This window comes from Hibiscus syriacus, unplaced genomic scaffold (assembly GCF_006381635.1).
Source record: "Hibiscus syriacus cultivar Baekdansim isolate YM2019G1 unplaced genomic scaffold, ASM638163v2 tig00111640_pilon, whole genome shotgun sequence".
In the NCBI taxonomy this organism is placed as follows: Eukaryota; Viridiplantae; Streptophyta; class Magnoliopsida; order Malvales; family Malvaceae; genus Hibiscus; species Hibiscus syriacus.
Genome location: NW_024063142.1, coordinates 808,567 through 828,540, shown reverse-complemented (window position 1 = coordinate 828,540; position 19,974 = coordinate 808,567). Strand labels below are relative to the sequence as shown.

Here is a 19,974-nt window from a genome sequence, read left to right as displayed (position 1 = left end):
TAATAAAAAAAAACTTGATATAAACTTTTATCAAAAAGAGGAAAAAAGCTTCAATATAAATTGAGTTTTGGATAAGAATCTTATTCCGGGCTTCGAAATATTATTTGATAATAAAATTCGAGGTAATATGGCAAATCAAATGAAAGTTGAACAGCACATGGTGCAACTCTGGAAATGCGAATCAAATGTAAGTTGTAAGTAAAAAGCCAACAGCCAAATCTTTTTATCATTAATAAAGACTCTTTTGTTGATAACTGAGTAAAAGTCATCATTTAAAGTCCCTCTTTTTCCTGGTGTTATCAATTCTGGACCCATCGGCAAGCATTTTAAGGTTGGCAATGAATTGGCTTTGGATCACCCTCATCTTACACATATGACAGGATATTTGACTAAAATAAATTAATTTATAAGTAAAATATATAAATGGTCTTCGGTTATATAGTATTAATTTATTAAATTTTAAACTATTAAAAATCATAAAATGATCTTTTGACTTTTAGAAGTTTTATTAAGTATTTCAACTATTAAAAGATATAAAATAGTTACTCGACTATTCATATGCTCGAAACTCGTCATTTTTATATAAAAAATTATCGACATTCTGAATTGAACGTTAACTTGCTGATTGAGATATGATAAAATCATATTTTAGTGATGTCTACATATACCACCATTGCTTTCATGGACTGGCTCAACAACATAATATATCGAAGAGTTGATCCAAAAAATACAACTTGAACAGTTCTAATATCAAATTTTATCATATCTCAGTCAACAAGTTGATGTTCAATTCATATGACAACTAATTTTTAATAGAAAGTAACGAGTTTAAAACGTATGAATAGTCAAATAATTATTTTATAATTTTTAATAATCAAATAATTCAACAATACAAAATATTATAATTAAAAAATAATTTTACAACTTTTAATAATTAAACAAAACAACACCCCCCAATGCAATCGATTATCAAATATGTTTTACTCTTTATTTAATATCTGTTGCCAACGCCAACGCCAACTCCAACTCCACTTTGTAAATCGACAAGGTTAGTTGGTAGGAGCACAGCCCAGAATGAGCTGTCTTCAATCATTTTTATACGCTGCTTTCTGGGTTTGGGATATTTACAAAAGGCAGCCAAGCTTGGAAGAATGTTCCCACTTGCTGCCCACCCCCACGTTATCTCCACCTTTAAACTTCCTCCACCTCACGTTTACACACCTTGATTATTCCAGCCCATTCCCTCACCTACGAATTTGTATATTTATATCTATTATACGTATAAAAAACCGAACAAATTTATCATTCAAATTTCAGCATTTACTACAAATAAAAGAATCAACCACATCCACCATGTATGTATCCATTATTTACTTCTGTTTGTGTCGCTAATGAATACATATCGATGAAAACCCGTAATTTCAAATATTAGAGGGATAAAAAAATATAATATAATTTGTGTTATCTCATGAAAAGAAGAAAAACTTGCTGCCAGTTTTTGCAATCAAAGTGATATTCCAAGTCATAGCATGAAAAAGAAGGATGGGATCTTTACAAAGGGATGAATGAGGTCGATGATCATCGCAAAGAGGTTGAATTTCCGCTATATCCGTAGCTGTTCTTCTTCATCCTTCCTATTTCCATTTCGCGTGTGGTTTGCCCTTCGTTGCTTGAGCCGGAAGGGTATAAACCGTATTCGCTGGTCGGCTCGCTGTACTCGCTGCTGGTAACATATTCCTGGGTGCCCAAAGCCATCTTCCTGAACTTTTTCATGTCTTCATTGTATTGCATCGTGTCATAGTCGGAGCTTCCGTAAGAACTGTGGATACCGCTCTGACCGGGTCTCATTCCTTCGTTGAGATCGGACAATGATGCATCTCCTTCTAAAGCACGGACTACCTGCTCCGTTACAACTTGGGGTTAGAGTCTAATAACGACTGTAATATGCAATCTATAGCATTAAAATTCCGAGTAATATTAGATAGATTGCTGTCACAATTTGAAAGAAATTCTGGTAGACCAATTACCTGGCTCATTCGTGGTCGACGTCTTGCTGAATGTCGCACACAAGCAGCAGCGCAAGCAATCATGCGAGTCATCTCGTTGGGGTTAAACTCCTTTTGCAACTTTGGATCAACCAAACCGTCGAAGTTTCCATCGTCCAAAGCTCTTGTGAGCAAAGGCCTAGCCTGCAATGCCAAAACAGATTTACTTAACATTACTTAACTACAGATTCGGCGAAATTTAAATCTAGAATTCTGCAGCTGCAACTGATTATGTGTGTTAGTGTGTGCTTGAATGGTGAGACCATCATATAAACCAAAGTAATAACTAACCCAGTCCACCAAACTGTCCTCCATAAGAGAGGAGCCAACTGGCCTGTGTCCGGTAATAAACTCCAAAAGCATGACCCCGAAGGAGAAAACATCCGATTTGTCAGTGAGCTTTCCACTTGAAGCATACTCAGGGGCCAAGTACCTGGAGATAGCATGAATTACGTGAGTGAAAAACTTCTAAAAGAATTTTTAGTAACATGTCCTATGTGCAGACTGCGGAGTAACAAGAATGCAGGACGCCTTCTTACCCGAAAGTACCCATCACCCTGGTGGAGACATGAGTGTTGACTTCAGAATTTATCTTTGCTAGCCCAAAATCAGCAACCTTCGCCTCGAACTTGAAATCCAAAAGAATATTGGCAGCCTTAATATCACGATGAATGATCTTGGGATGACCTGAAAACATTGATATTTGTTACCACAGAGTAAGAGATTGAGATTCTATATTTCGAGCAAGGATGCAAGAGAGAGAGTCAGAAAGCATACAATCTTCATGAAGATATGCCAGTCCTTTTGCAGATCCTAAAGCAATTCTCATCCTTGATGGCCAATCCATGGTCGGTCGCCCCTTCCCTGCAATTACCATTCATGGTCAGATCACTTCACCAGATCAATCAAACATCAATTACCGTTAAATATACGTGAAAGACAAGCCTTACCATGCAAGTGAAACTCCAGAGTGTTGTTAGGAACGAACTCATAGACAAGCATTCTTGTTGTCCCAGAGATACAGTATCCAACCAACGAGACAAGATGCTTGTGATGAACGCGGCTGATAATCTCGACTTCAGCCTGAAATTCTCTCTCGCCCTGCCCACTCCCTGCCTTGAGTTGCTTAACAGCTACTTCCTTCCCATTAGGGAGAACTCCTTTGTGCACATACCCAAAACCACCTTGTCCGAGAAGATTTGCATCCGAGAATCCATCTGTCGCCCTTGCTAATTCCTCATAGCTAAATGTGCTCTTCGAAAAACCCAACGAAATACCAGGCGATGGCGACGGGAGTGGATTTTCGGAACCTGAATAATTATTAGAGCCAGAACCACCACTGCTGCTCATGAAAGGTGGCGGAGGGGTAGCAGACTGTCCTGGAGATGGAGGTCGCCATGCTGTAACTGGCGGAGGAGATGGCCTTGGAGCCACAGCACCGTATTGCTCCATACGGGGAGGAGGATTTAGTTGCCACCGATACTGCTGCTGGCCGCCATGTGGATCATCTAGAAATAATCAACAAACAAGATAAATCATTACAACCAACCAAGGGCAGAGTCAATGAAGTAAGGCTGCAAATAAAAAGTTGAAAACAATTCTTTTAAATGCAACTATCTATATGATTAAGAAGCAGCCAAATCGAAATTGTCCATGCAGATGCACTGCCAGATATCTATCAAAAATCTAATAGAGTATTTGCTAATTTGCTTCGCTCCAAGCACGGCTCAATATTGAAAACAATAAAGCGCGTTCTTTTTACATGTAAAATTATGCAAAAAAAAAAAACATAATTAATTCCATTTTTTATGCAAACCCACAGCATAACCCAATTTTACTGTTTAAAAAAAATTCCCACAAATTAAATTAACAGTAACATGGGAAAATATCTGACCTTTTGGTCCAGAAGGTGGAGGAGGAGGGACGTAGTAACTCTCCTCATCTCTTCTTCTCTTCTTCTTACAACATATAAACAACAAACTCAAAACCAACAATATGGTCACTCCCCCTATAGCTATCCCAACTACAAGCCCCGTCGACACCCCATTGCTTGAATCGGACGAAGAAGACGGAGGCGGGGGAGACGGAGTCCCGGAATTCCTAGTAGGCGGTGGTGGCGATGCAGTGCCTGGAGTTCTAGGGGGTGACGGCGGCGATGGAGTAGATCTAGGAGGCGAAGGGGTAGATGTAGAAGGAGGCGATGGAGTTGAAGAAGGAGGCGATGGGGTTGAGGAAGGTGGAGATGCAGTGGCGGGAGGAGGATGGGATGGGGTGGTTGGAGGAGGGGAAGCAGTGGTTGAGGGAGGAGGAGCTGATGGGGTAGCAGGGGGTGGGGAAGGAGTGGTAGTAGGCGGCGGAGTAGCGGCAGGTGGCGGCGGAGATGTGGTATTGGTTGGTGGTGGTGATGTTGGGGCCGGAGTTGATGACATTGTTGTCTTGTCTCTAAACCAGCAGGGAAAAAGAAAACCAAAAACTTTATCTGGGATTGGGTTAGAGAAGAAGAGGAGTGTTTAGGGAAATTTTGAAGAGATAAAACGGATTGAAAACCGAAAGGGAAATTAAATGAGGATTGAAAATTTTGATTTTGTATCGGAACGTTGCAAGTTTGAAAGCACTTGAAGAAGTAGTCTCTTCCAGCACATGCAGCAGATGGCCCCGCCCCCGCCCTCACGTTCTTGCTGCGAAGCTCTTAAGAAAACGAATAAAAACAATCCACCCTTTTGTCTTTACTTTGCTTTGCTGTCCGTTTTAGGACAAATAATACCCCCTTACGCGACTGTACCGCGCTTCTAACTCATCCTCCTTCCTTTTGGATAAAATAGGATCTACTCTATCAACTTGATGATTGTTTTAGATTGGTCCTTAATTGTTTTTAATCTATATTAGTTTTTAAATTTGATCCTATTTTTTCATTTTAATAACGTTTCATTTAGATAATATGTCATAATCTCATAGTTTCATATTATTGAAAGGATTAAAAATGAGAAAGTTTTCAAATTCAAAAATTGACATGGAAAAAAATAAGGACCAAGCGTTGTGTTATCCCTTATTTTATCTTCTTTTGAAGATTTTATATAGGATTTTAAATCTTACCTTAATTTTAACTTTATATATATATATATATATATATGTGATTTATTTTAATAATTTAGGTGCTCCCAATCCATTTTCATAGAAATCTGATAGTTTTATTAAAAATAGAAAATATCCACAAGATTTACAAGTATAATGTTAACGTAAACAAAATTATAATTAGGACATTTTGTTATAATCATTGACACAAAAACTAGTCACCTAGATCACATAAGGATCGAAAAAAAGAAAAGATTAAACAATCTAACCAATGCTCGAACAAAATAATAATACAAATAAATCTGACTGCATCGGCAAACGAACCACAAAAGGAGATGAAGCTACTGAAGGCCACCGACAAATCACAAATCAAATTCAAACGACGAAATTAAACTATCCACGAACGCAAAACACGTATCCAAATCAATCTGATGGTCCAAAGCAGGGAAGATCATCATGATAACAAATAAGCGTCATCTTGATCAATCGTGGCGATGTCGAATCCAACCTTGAGAAAAAAGATAAACGAAAACAACGACAAAAAACTGTGAACTAACAAAATGTTGAGAAAAATGTATCACAAATGCAGAGATAAACGTGACATAAAAGTAGAGAAACATGTCACGTAGATATAATTATTCTTATTAAAAAACTAAAAAAACAAAGGAAAAAAAATAATCGACGAGTGAGAACCAGCATCAAAATCGATATCACCGTCGGTTAAATAAAATTAAAGCAACTAGGGTGTAGGTGCTCACAATTCATATCTTCAATTAACCTAAATTTAAGATATTATTTTTCCCTTTTATATGCTGATATAAAAGAGGAAAAGTAATATCTTAAATTTAGGTTAATCGAAGATATATATATATATATATATAATATTGTAATTTTTTTAAATATATGATTTGTCATGATGATTAAAGTGCATCCATTCCAAATTTGAAATCCAAATTTCAATCTTATAATTATCATTTTATTTTTTATTTTTTTGTCATAAACTAAAATATGATATATACAAAATTATGTAATTTGATATCAAATATGAGATTTAAATTAATGTTATAGGCATATCTAGACTAGCCTTGATCCCAGATTCAATCTCTCTTTATACACATTTTTCTTCTCTAATTTGTTTTTTTTTTAAACAAGTGGTGGCATGTGTTACTGTATAATTGAATAATAAAATTATTAAATTGAATTAAAATTATGATCAAATTGATAGAACATGTAAGTAATGAAAATTCAACGTGTGATTATACGTACTAATCTTTTTAATAGCCACAACAGCTCTTTCGGTAAATGTTAACGGTAGGTGGTTTGATTGATTTTTGTTTAAAATGATAAATTTTCTGGTTGATAAAATTGGAAGATCAATAGTCAAAATAAAAGTTTCTCATAACTAAATGGTCATAGGTGTAGTTTATCTTAAAAAATTATTATTAATTTCCTTCACATATCAATAGTTAGATTATTAAAATTATTAAATTGGTTTAAAATTATAATAAAATTGATAAAAATATGTAATTAGGTTAATTTTTAATTTTCATGTTAATTTATTTATTAAATATCAATACAAATATTAATAACATTTTAATTAATATCGTTTAAATAATTAAATAATTCTATTGACAAAATTAATATTTCAATTGTTAAACCATCATTCATATAATTTATCTTAATGCTTATAATATAGAAGAAACATATTCAATACTTGCAGCATACTTTTTGCCTGGTAGGTTAACTACTTTCGAATCAACCCAAACATATATTGGTAGATTGTAAATGTTAAACAAAACGATCTGATCAACTAATTTTGGCTGCGTTGAAACCTTCAACGAATACAGCACAAGCAAACTGAATTTATATATCGGACGAGAGGGTGCACTGCAACGTTACAGATACGAATTCCAAAGCAACCATTTGGCATCAATGCATGCATGCATGCAACTATCCTCCTAACGTTACTAACGGGTTGGTTCAAGTGATAACCAGCTTGATATCGTTTAAATAAGTTTCGAGTTCGAATCATTGTGTATGTAGAAAATCCCCGCTGGGAGACTCACCCACCAAAATCAGGTGTGCGACCCGGATCAGTCCAAATTAATCAAGACAAAACATTGGAAATCGGGAGGCAACCAAAAAACTACCATCATAACAGTCGCAAATTATATCATTAGTCAACAGTGTATCACTGCTAAAGGGACTGCTTTTGGAAATTCAGTCTACATTTCTGTAATCTATGGCAGTAACGAAGGGATCAACAGAAGACTGTTGTGGCATAAGCTAAGGGAAGTTAGCTGGGTCTTAAGAGGAGACTATAACATATTCTTGCATTCTCACGAAAGCTCCGACCATGAGCTGTTAGGTTCTTATTCCTCACCAGATATGAAGGATTTTCAAGACTTCACTAATGAGCTTGAACTCCTTGACCATCCTTATTTTGGTCCTAAGTTTACTTGGAGTAACAAGCATCAGGAATTCTTTCTTGCTAGGAAGCTTGACAGGATTCTGATTAACTCAAGTTGGGATTCTTTCTTTCAACACTCATTTGTTGAATTCCTTTCCCCTGGAATCTCCGATCATAGCATGGCCATCGTCTGGCTCTCCAAAGATAACCCTGCCACCAGACCTAAACCATTCAAAATTTTTAATTTATGGGCTTCTCATCCCTGTTTCACCAATCTAGTTAGGGACTCGTGGAATCAAGAAGCCTTTGGCGATCCCATGTTGACTCTTTTCTTGAAACTTAAGAGACTCAAACTCTGTCTAAAGTCTTTCAACAAAGATAAATTCAACAACATTTCAGACCGTGTGAAACTAAAAAGAGCTGAATTGAAAAATCAGCAGCTTCTTACTCTGAATGGAGATGATTCCATTGTGAAGGAACTTAACCTTCAAGACTAGCTGAAGGCTCTGGAAGAAGTTGAATCTATGTTTCTTAAACAAAAGGCTAAAGTTCATTGGATAAACGATAGCGACAAAAACAACAAGTTTTTCCATTCAATTGTTGCTTAAAAAAAAGGGATACTATTAGAGTCCTCATTGATGATAAGGGCAACAGACTTGAAACATTTGATACCATGGCTAATGAGGTCACCTCTTTTTTCACCCAACTTCTTGATACTGTTGACCCTCTGGTCAAGGACATTGAACCCTCTATTCTCAAAGATCTTCTTAACTATTATTTTCCCATTGAAGCTTCCTCTTCCCTGGTTAAGGAGGTCTCCACTGAAGAAATCCATTATGCCTTATTCTCTCAAGGAAATGATAAAGCTCCTGGCCCGAACAAATTTTCTCCATTTTTCTTTAAGAAGTGCTGGTCTATAGTGGGAGAATATATTATCAATGCAGTGAAGTACTTTTTCTGTAATGGTTTCATCCATCCAGCTTTCAACTCCACTATCATTGTTCTTGTTCCCAAAGTTCCCAACCCTTGTGTTGTCAAAGACTATAGGCCAATATCATGTTGTTCTGTCTTATATAAAATTATCTCCAAAATCATTGTCAGCAGAATGACAACTTTCATGCCCCAGATTATCACCTTGAACCAGATTGCTTTTATTCGTGGTTGTAACATCATAGATAACTCTCTTTTTGCTCAGGAGATGGTCAGAGGATATGGAAGGAAAAATTCATCTCCAAGATGCTCAATGAAAATTGACCTTCATAAGGCTTTCGATTCACTTCATTGGAGATTCATCTTATCAATTCTTAAAGTGCTAAACCTGCCTCTTACTTTTATTGCTTGGATTGAATCTTGCTTCATCCAAGCTCGTTACTCTATTGCATTTAATGGTACCTTGATAGGTTATTTTAAAGGGGCAAGAGGTTTAAGACAAGGGGACCCTCTTTCCCCTTATCTTTTCGTGCTTGCTATGAATGTACTTTAAAAAAAAGCTTAATCTTGCTGCGACCAAAGGTCTCTTTGCCTATCACCCTAAATGCAAGAAAATTTGGCTTACTCACCTCTCATTTGTTGATGACCTCCTGATCTTCTGTAAAGGAAATGCTGATTCAGTGGCAGGTGTTTTGAGTGTTCTTCATCAGTTTTATCAAATTTCTGGTCTGAAATTAAACTCGTTCAAATGTGATCTCTTCTATTATGGTATTTCTTATTCGGTTCTACAGGATCTGAAAATCATCTCAGGGTTTAAAATGGGATGTTTACCAGTTAGATACCTTGGTATCCCCCTTGTCACCCGTAAACTATCTCTGAAGGACTGTGAACCCTTGCTTGACAAAATTAGACAGAGATTGCACCACTGGTCTGCTAGAAACTTCAGTTATGCAGGTAGACTAGAACTTATCAGATCAGTTTTAATCAGCGTTTGTAACTTCTGGTGTAAATAACTAATCTTACCAACTTCTATCTTAAAATCTGTGGAGCAACTATGCTCAAGGTTTTTTTGGAAAGGGGCAGACAAAAAGGCAACAGGAGCTAGAGTAAGTTGGGATCAAATCTGCACTACTAAGTCTGAAGGTGGTTTAGGCTTGAAAAATATTCCCACCTGGAACAAAGCTTGCATTATTAGTCTCATAAGGAAGATTCTTGCTGGTGACGATTCACATTGGGTCGCTTGGCTTAATCATTACGTTTTTAAACATCAAAGCTTTTGGCAGTTTGAAGCTGGGAACTCTACAAGCTGGAGTATTCGTAGAATACTCAATTTGAGGGAAACGGCTTATCCCCTGTTTTCTACAGGCTCCCTACAGACCAAGGAAATCTGGGACAATATCCGGATGCAACGTCTGAAAGTGCAATGACACAAGCTTATTTGGTACCCTATGCACATTTCAAAGCATAGCCTAATTGCGTGGATGGCCTTATTAAATAGGCTACCTACTAGAGATCGGTTTCAAATCATGGGAATCACCACTAATGGAACTTGCGTTAATTGCAGGAATAGCAACGAAACAAGGGATCATCTGTTTTCTCTTTGCCCCTTGGCAGTTGATCTTTGGAGAGCTATCCTTCATTTGAACGGAATGAACTTCACCGTTCTTCCTTGGGATGATATGGTTTATCGAGCTTGTTTAAAATGGAAGGGGAAATCTCTTATTACCACTATCTTGAAAATTGCTTGGAATGCTTATGTTTACTCCTTGTGGCAAGAACGAAATCGAAGGATATTTCAAGGCAGATCCCGTTCCACTGATAATTTGCTCAAGGAAATCATTGAAGTTGTTAGCATACGGCTTAGAGGGAAATCTATTAACAAATTAGATAGCACTAATTTCTTTCTATGTAATGCTTGGGGCATAATTTAACCAATCATTGTTTTTTGTATCTTGTTTTGTTCTCTTGCTGATTGTTTGATTGGTTGAATGGTTGTTGAACTTTGTTCTTTGGATAATAAAATTTTGATTTATCCAAAAAAAATTATACCATTAGATATTAAATTATTATTAGGGTTTCTCTTAATGATTAGGGGTAGGGTTAACTGTTAAGGAGCAAGAGAGTCAAAACGGAAATTTAGGAGGTTATCATTAAATTATTTTATTATAAGCTTAGACAAGAGCGGTGAAAACGAGTAGGATTTATACGCATTAGAATATGCAATTTCGTTTTGAGATTGATTGATAAACGTAGGTTAAGTCAAGGATGAGGTAAATCCAACTAGTACTCCACAAAAGATTTATAATACTAGTATTACTATATATGCTTGTTTTCACATTTGAAGCGTTATTTAAGGCGATCAGCTAGCTGCCGGTCCAAGTTAAAGGCAAAACCAGCTGGAAACCAACGCCTAATTTCAACATTTTAGGATGGGGACGTCTTTCCTAATAATATTTATAATTAATGTAATAGGAAATTTTCTTAGTATAAATAATAATTTATGTATCTAATATCTGTAAAAAGGTGATAATAACTTTGAAAATCATATATTTAGAACAAGGTGAAATGATTGATAAAACAGAACATATCACTTATAAAATAGTGATAAATTCCCGGTATATATAAATTTATTTATGTAATTTTGAAATAACGGGCGAAACCATGTGCGTAAATATAAACAAATGAAATAGTCATATAATAAGAAATATATATAATTAACATATGGGTGTGAAGATGTTGTGGAATTGGAGGATAAAGGAAGAAGAAAAGCGCCGGCAGGTTGGTAGGTCAGGTCAAGCGGAGGGGATGTATTCAAGTGTTGTTGGCTGCATGGTGAACCTGCGGGCTCGTTAGACTTGACCTGATCAAAAATTCTTTTAAATCTAAAACGCCAGCCGCTGCCGAGTGGTGAGCGCCGCCCCAGCCCCACTCATATTTTATCTTCTAACTGAAGGTTGTGCCTTCCACGACGGCCCGTTAAGCAGATGCCTTCTACCACGCTGGCTACTGTCCAACTCATGTTCGTTTTAATTGAATTTATTTGTATTTGCAATTAAAAAAATCAAATATGTGTGAGCCAACTTTAATTATTTTTAATATTTGAAAAAAAAATAATCCCATTTATTTTTGCTAATAATGCTTAATGCTTTATAAAAATTAAAAGGTCGTTCGTTTAGGCTTTTAGCGTCTACGAATCCATTGCATCCTCCGTGATTGACGTGGAATTTTGTACTGGAAAAAAACAGGAGTAGAAATTGTTTACTTTTTACGGGGCAAAGTTGGGAGGTCGAAGGGGTCATGGTCACGACAAATGACAGATTGTATGGTCCATTCAATTACTATTTTATTCATTTTTATGATTAGTGCCATGACATTCGTTTTGCTCTGACTCAACTGAACCCCAATTCCAGCTATTAATTGAAAAAAGAAAATGAAAGGTGTCTTCGAATGGTCCATGAACAGGAAGGATCTAAATTTCATTACAGTTTCAATCATTACATAAATACATGTTACAAGTAGAGGAATAAAGAATGCTTCAATGAAATATCCATGCTATTGTAATCAAACCCCATAAATCTGGTCTCAACCAGTACTGGTATATGATCCATTTGTTAGACCTTAGAATCGCATCGCATGTCACATGTACAATCATACTTGGCTCCCTGTATGCGATATAAATAGTCTTTGATGATTTTGGATTATGACCGTGCCGTCTCACGTGCCAGGTAATGTGCTGCTCGTGCTAGAAAGGATGATGAAGGCACAAACAAACTGAAAGTGAGAACACAGACACCCAAGTGTTTTCCGTGTACATTTCCATTGCATCTGTAAACGAGAACCGTGTACGGTTTTCAGCCCAGTTCCGGATACGATCTGCCTCTACCGCGTACAATGCCCTACCCTGGGAATGCACATTCTTGCATTAGAAACAAAATATGGGAAATAGGAAAAGATACAGTTTAAATATCAGGATGAGACCGTCCAGCAACCAGTTGAAAGTATCATAAGAACAAAACTTCGACAAGCATTCCCTTGTTACAGGATTCATTAGGTGCAGTAAACTTTTCTGCTATAATGATGGAAACTATATGACAAATGTTTTCCTACGATAACCAAGATTCACCTGTTCATCAAACCAACGGCCTTGTCGCAGCCAGGCAGTGATTAAAGCCAATAATATCCGAGGTGGGGTCAAGTAGTTGATGGCCTTCCCAGTTCCCTTTACAACTCGCATTCTTGGAACTAGACTTCTTGCAACAGTCTCAGGAAGCTCACAAATAATATTAAACATTTGTTTGTTCTTTAAGGTTGAATCACTGCACATTTACAAGAAACAAATATCGGTATCATCTAAAAGAAAGTAACTAGTACCATCTGACACGTCTCTCGAGTTTACATGGATGAATACTTGAGTTAAATGTTCTACAGGTAAAAGAGACTGCCTCACAAGTCAGGATGCATCCAATATACCTTAAGAACAGATCTGTACGGACCATGCCTGGAGATGCTGTGTGAATTTCTAGTTTAGAACGTTTGCATTCCTTGAAAAGTGATGCATGAAGTTTTCTAAGAACGCATTTCGTCGACCCATATCTGAGCAACAATCAATAATAACTACCGAAAACTTTTGAACATTACGAAAATTTGAGATCTGTTGATAAGTAGCAGCACACAAGAAAAAGAACCAACTACAGTGACAGATAATGAGAATTTACACTGCAGTGGATCCCCCAGAACCTGCACCATCCATGTTAAATATGTGTCCCCCCTTTGGCTGTTTTTTAATGATGCGCATGGCTTCCCGAGTGCAGAGAATATTAGCAACGAGATTTGTTGAGACAATCTATCCTCAAAACCAGCTAGTCAGAGACAAGACACTGTCATCTCGCTAACCCTAAACTAAAAACCATTTTAGCCACTGGATATTGGAGTTCATGCATCCGACTTAAATTATGGTGAGAGAAAATCGATTACTAGCTATCTATTTGCTCTTGGTTAGTCCTTAGTCGTGTTACAGAAACTAGTTACAAGTAGAAGCAATTGAGGCAATGATAAATGTAAGGGACTGGTAATTCAATATCCTATGGTCCTATCTACTATGAAGCCTACAAGTTGTGAGAAGATTTATATGTTATTGAAATGCGAAAAGGAGGAATTGCTCGAGAAACAAATCTAACAAATAAAAATACCTGTTTAATATCTTCATCGCTTAACTGTAGTAATGGTCTAAAACCTTTGTTAGTGCCATCGTTATTTATCTGTACGTGATAAAAACAAATCAGAATCACACATTTAGCACACAAGTAAATGTTTTTTGTCCAGCCTCAACAAACAGGTACCACATGGAAGCTACTCAGACACAATAATTGCTCGTCACTCGTGTCCTGCAAAATTATTTTACTCTCGGCATCTTATATCCTAATAAAGTAGAAAATATATTTCAGTTTACTTATATCAGCATGCATCAGCATCCTAATTGATAATAGGCACATGGTTTTATCTTGCATGCATCACCTCCCAAAAGCATCAACATGATAACATGACATACTATATTGGATCTTGTACGCATGCGCTCACTTGTCATGCAAGGGAAGGGAATGACAGTAGGAACAAGTTAGACTATTCAACTCGCCCAAATGTCAACAGAACCAAGTTCGCTGATGGCAAAGTTGGCCAATTTTTCGACATCATTGGCTTCACAAAAATCACATGCTATACCAACCAATTTCACTCTTTCCAGATTCTCGCTGGATGAGCCACCGGCAGTCATACCTTCCTTCAGGTTTTCCTCAAATTCTTTCATAGTCATATCAATAAACTCGGGACTGTCTTAACAAGGTACAATGAGGAAAAGTTGTTGTGAGAACCAGGGATTTAAATAGCGTTTGCGGATACGTTTTTAGTCGCGTCGCGTTTATCATGATTGCGGACATAACGGATGTCATCGCGGTCATTGCGGGTGTCGCAGTCGTAATTTTTTTTAAACTTTACACAACTTATCTTAAAACATAATAAAATTAATTCTAATTATAAGGAATCATTTTTAATGATTTTTAGAATGTTTTCTAAGCGAAAATGATATACATATATAATATAGTTTAACCAAATAGAAGACTTTAAAAATCTAATGATAAGATAATATAATTAATTAATGAAGAGTTTTTTAATACATTATTATTTAAAAGAAATAATACTATCAACATAGAAAAAACTCTAAGAAATTAAAATGGATAAAAATAAATTTTGCTATAACTATGAGGTAAGAAACATTTTACCACACAAAATAACTAAATTAAATATAATTAAAATAAAAATGTAAAATTTAAATGTAAAAAAATTATATTACTGAAATTAGGACTAAATTAAACCGGTAGAAAAATATAGGACTTCTTTAAAAAATAAAAATTTAAAATTTAAATGGAAGAAATTCATCAAATCTTTCACTTAGTAAAGGACTTCTTTGATAATTGTACCCGTTTTCATAACATAATCTGGGAAGAGAGAAATTGAAGGAAAAAATATTCAAAACAGAAAAGAATGCTAGCCTGCAACTTCAATTCTTATCTTATCCTCCAATCTCTTTCCAAACTTAAAAGCTCTCTCTTTTCCCTCCAGCAAAGTCTCTCCGGTCTCTCAACTCTCCCTCCCACGGCAAAGTTCTCTCCAGTCTCACGGTAAAGCTCTCTCCAATCTCACGGTAAAACTCTCTGCAAAGCTCTCTCGATTCTCTCAACTCCTCCTCCCCCGAGCCTTTCATCTTTTTAAACAAAAAAAAACTTTTGATTCAGATTTTTTTTTCACATTAACGGTACATAACGGTAATAATATTTCGTTATCAATACTATTCATTGTTACCCGTTAGATTACCGACGCGATCGACTGATTTTGGCGTTAATATGCTGCCACTGTTATTTTTTCGGATTTCGGTTTCGAACGGTGATATTACCGTAAAATAACATATACTATTGAATTTTCGTTCCGCTATTTTAAACCCTTATGAGAACTATACTGATATAATAATAATAATAATAACTGAAAATAAAGTATTAATATCATAAACTAGCTTAAGTGGTTTGTACTCCACCTGCGAGATGCAACAACAAGACCATCTCCAGAAAGAAGAAATTCTCGAGCAAGTGCTTTTCCAATCCTCTTCTGCTAAATCAGGCAGTCAAAAACACAAACCACAGCCCAACAAAAAGGGTAAGTTCTCTGTATCATGGATCCACTAGCACATATCTGCCTAAATTTTTGTTTCTAAGTAGATATGATCTAAGTTCTTAAACAGAAACTGTAAAGAAACTCAAAAACTCAAATATGATAGGCAAATTTATATTTTGTACCTTCCAGTTATAACAACATTTCTCGGACCAGCTCGACAGTGTTTCATCTAGACCCATATTTGCTCCTATCATGGTTCCAATGATAATCCCTCCAACCCAGCTATACCAAATCAATGTATTCATCTGACTTTCTCCACCTATAGAGAAAACTGAACTCTCAGAGAACTCCTTAAAGAAAGCATCCAAAATCAATTCAAAGATGCACAAGTACATTAGCTAACCTGACAACTGAAAACCAGTCAAGAGAATCAATCCGGTGCTCATCATGGTCACAATATATCTTCCAATTTGCATAGCAATCTGGTTCACGAGGGGGGAAAAAGCCCCGAAGGTTATATCCAAGTTTAGCATTGAAATATTACAACAAGATGATAACTCATATCAGACAATAGTAGACACCAAGAAGATGGGAATACAGTTAAACATGCATGCATAAACTCAATTGTTAAAATAATTATATAGCATGATTACAACTAATTGAACACGAATCATAAAGAAAAAGAGAGAGATTCAATTGATAAAAGATGGTTTACAACTCACCGAGTAGAAAACTTCATCAACTTCAGCCACAGCTTTTTCATATTCAGCTTGAGATTGAGAACCCAATTTACTAACCCCCAAAACAGCAGATTTCAAAGATTTCCAAAACCCATATATCCTTTTTCCAGCTTCACTTCATTTTCCATCAAAATCCCGAGCTTTCTCTCGCTTTCCATCTCTTTCTCTTCCACTTCCCCTCCATCATCTCCCTTAAACGATCGACACTTCTGCACGTAAGCCCCGTGACGGCAACCGTAAAAAACAACCACGTTTAACTTCAAGCCAGCTGCTCCGTTGTTGCTCCTTGAAACAAAACTGTGGGTCTTTCTGGAAAGTAAATAACTGAAGCTTCGTCACTGCCCGCCATTTCTGTAAGAGAATCGAACTAAAAAAAAAAGAATTGAATATTTCAGTTCCAAACTTTGCTGGCAACACAAGAATAATGTAGAAAAGATCTTTTATTTTCTCCTAATTATCCAATTCATCCAATTTATTCTCCTTTTATTTATATGCATAATAAAAAGATTTAAAAAAATATCGGGAGAGAGACTAGAAGCGGATCTTCTCAGGTGGAGGAATGTGACGACCACACGTTAAAGCAACGTAGTCTGCTGCACTTTTGGACGAAACGTGGCGTTGTTCGTCGGTGTTTGCCTGTCGTATTGCTACATGTTGGGAAGCCATCGAAGGTGGGTGACTCTTCTACGCCTTGTATCTTCGGCTATTGGTATTGGGTTTAATAGCCATTAACGACCCGCAACAACTGAGACTAATTATTTATAAGTTTATCCCAGAGGAAGGAAGAATCTAATTCCCAATTTCCAGTTAAAAGAAGTAAAAGCAAAAATCCTAGCTTTCGTCTTATAATAGTATATGAAGTTTTAGGCTGATAAATTCAAGAACATGGAAATTTTCCCTTTAGGGTGAATCGCTCAGAAAATATTGGTCCAATGAGTGAGGCAATGCTTTATATCGAATAAAACAGGAAGATCACATTGAGTTCAAGTCGAAATCTTGATCGGGGCATGAACGCCTTTTTTTAATTAAATAAACATATATTTGTTAAGCGGGTAAAATAATTGGTCCATTAGATCATCTTTAAAATTAATTAGAGATCTACAAAATTTATTTATGTGATTCATAAAAAATCGAATTTTATTAAAACTCATCACATCGTTGTGATGAATTTAAATAAAAAAAATATTATTTAAACAAACTCGTCATATAAATGTAACGGTTTTCTCCTACAATAAATCCCAAAATAATTTTAGAGAAAATATAATAGATTAATTTTTTACCCGCCTAACTTATGGGCCAATTTTGCCGTGTCCTAGGATCCTTGTCTGTCATATAACATTGGTAAAATTGACCCAGTACGGTTTACGGGTTTTTTATTTAGCTTAATAGTGCATGTAGAAGTTTATTTTGGGATTTATGTTATTTTCTACAATGACATAAAATTCGTTACTTTATTTTTTATTCAAACTTTTAATCTTGATGCGATAAATTTTAATAAAAATTTCATTTTATTGGAATTCGTTATCTCGACGTGAAAAGTTTCATGAAAAATATGTAAAATGTCGTACATCTCAAAATAAACCTCTACTTGCCCTATTTTCCTAAATAATTTACCCATTCCTCCTGTTGGGCCCAAAAATAAACAAATAACATTGCCCCCAAAGTCCGCCGAGGCTACTGCCTGTTGTTTCAGACAGTTTGGGCCTCCTAGGAGAGGGCCTCTTGTGTTGCTAGGCTCAATTAAGATAGGCCCCCGTTGGAAATTTATCCGACAGTTAATACTAATATCTGTATTTCTGATTTTATTCAGAAAAAAATATTTTATCTTAATTAAGTGATAGTCGATGACATTTAAAACTAATTTCATAAATACATTCTTTAGAAAAGTAAAATAAAAATAATCAAAACCGATCGTTTATTGGTGAAAAATTAATTTTGTTGATGTATAATAGCTAAGGGTGATAGTTGTGGCAATATATAACTGGTGACAGATCTAAAAATTTAGAAATAAGTAAATAAATATGTAAATATTTGAATAAATCAAATGAATAAAATCATAATCTCATAAAATCACATGAATGTACTAGCTGCATTAAAATAAATTATTTGAATAAATTTTATATGGATAAATATAACAATTTAAGCAATGGTGTAGGGTAATAAATGTGGTTGATTTTAGAATCATAAACTTCTAGTTGGAATATTTTTAGAGAAAATTAAGGCGCCTAGAAATAGTTGACTACCCGTGAGCATTATCCTTGTTTTCTACTATTACTAATGAATCCCCAAGAAGATCAAATCTTCTTAACCTTGACCCACAATTTGCACAACCAAGACAAAGGAGTAAACAATAATTACGAGATTTAAAATCTGGTTTCTCGCTTATTTAAATATAAGTTTTGCTTCTGCAATCATACATCGCCACCCTCCTTCCATCAAAAAAGAAAGAAAGAAAAACCCCTCTGGATCAATCGATATGGAAAATCGTTTCAAGATAAGAATCTCTCGCATGTTTCGATCCTCGTTTAGCTCCTGTCGGACCCGGAACATCTCCGATGTCATTGAAAAACCCGTTTTTTCACCTCAAAACCACAGCGGCTTCCACTTGGTGGAGCCATTTTCGTCGCCGCCGCCACCCAAGGCTCGATCTTTCCCTTCCATCTCTAAACCAAGAGGCTCCATAAATCCTCCCGGAGAAGATCTTCCTCGACGTAAATCGTCAGCTCGTTACCCTCCTTTCATAGTCTCCGCCGCAGATTTTCACAGCCGAAAGTGCCCGCCGCCTGCCGCCACTGCAATGCCGTTGAACATCTTCGACGACTGTAAAGACTTTGATTTCTACGAGATGAAGAAGAAGAAGAGCATACCCAGAAACAAAAACAAGAAGAAAAAGAAGAATAACCAAAGGGTTCATGCTAAAACCACGTGTATGTCTTCCACTGCCGTATCTTTCAGCTCATCATCACAAGAAAGTGCCAATAGTAGTAATAATAATAATAGTACTTACTACGGTGGGTGGTGGATTGGCAGTGAAGATGAAACGGAGACTCTTTTCTCTTCAAGGACTCGCTCGTCGGATTCATCAGAGTCTCACCGACAACATGCCAATTACCAGAAAACGTGCAAAACTCGTCGGAGAAGAGCTAAGAACCGGGGAAGCGAAACGCGGATGAAGGTTTTACCGCTGGAAGAAACCGATAAAGTCAAAGATAACTTCGCGATTGTGAAAAGTTCTAGCGATCCCTTCAACGATTTCAGGACATCAATGGTGGAAATGATCGTCGAGAGACAGCTATTTACAGCTAAAGATCTCGAGCAATTGTTGCAGTGTTTTCTGTCACTCAACTCCCATCACCATCATCACATAATCGTCGAGGTCTTTACAGATATTTGGGAGACTTTGTTCGCTTGACCGATCTTGAAATGCAGAACAACAAAAAGTGAAAACTTTGCTTGTTTTCCCTTTGTTCATTTTAGTTAGATTTTAGAGTTCTAACTCAGAATTAACGCTGTTAATTAATGCGGTAGCCTTTTGAATGCAATCCCATGTTATTATCCAAAACAATTTGTGTTCTGTTCTTCTTGTATGTTCTGTTCTGCCTGTTTCAAAAAGTAC

The 19,974-nt window shown here is 36.2% G+C and overlaps 3 protein-coding genes and 1 pseudogene across 4 annotated transcripts; 2 read left to right on the top strand and 2 right to left on the bottom strand.

Moving 5' to 3' along the window:
• Window positions 1–1,330: 1,330 nt before the first annotated feature.
• On the bottom strand, window positions 1,331–4,670 carry LOC120166492 (proline-rich receptor-like protein kinase PERK1). Of its 2 annotated transcripts, none has more exons than XM_039175754.1 (7): window positions 3,940–4,652; window positions 2,996–3,553; window positions 2,823–2,909; window positions 2,585–2,732; window positions 2,337–2,478; window positions 2,028–2,189; window positions 1,331–1,899 (listed from the first exon to the last, which is right to left on the bottom strand). In XM_039175754.1, exons 1-7 carry the CDS (start codon window positions 4,472–4,474, stop codon window positions 1,579–1,581), a joined length of 1,953 nt encoding a protein of 650 aa, XP_039031685.1. In that variant the 5' UTR covers window positions 4,475–4,652; the 3' UTR covers window positions 1,331–1,578. The 2 variants fall into 2 exon arrangements, with proteins under 2 accessions (XP_039031685.1, XP_039031686.1); XM_039175755.1 differs by having other exon boundaries at window positions 1,821–1,953; window positions 1,994–2,189; window positions 3,940–4,670.
• Window positions 4,671–9,938: 5,268 nt separating this feature from the next.
• Window positions 9,939–10,388, top strand: LOC120166540. Its single transcript, XM_039175789.1, has one exon. The coding sequence runs from the start codon at window positions 9,939–9,941 to the stop codon at window positions 10,386–10,388; it is 450 nt and encodes a 149-aa protein (XP_039031720.1).
• A 1,595-nt stretch (window positions 10,389–11,983) lies between these two features.
• LOC120166539 lies at window positions 11,984–17,024 on the bottom strand (annotated as a pseudogene).
• A 1,734-nt stretch (window positions 17,025–18,758) lies between these two features.
• On the top strand, window positions 18,759–19,974 carry LOC120166398 (transcription repressor OFP8-like). Its single transcript, XM_039175646.1, has one exon. It carries the CDS (start codon window positions 18,835–18,837, stop codon window positions 19,768–19,770), a length of 936 nt encoding a protein of 311 aa, XP_039031577.1. The 5' UTR covers window positions 18,759–18,834; the 3' UTR covers window positions 19,771–19,974.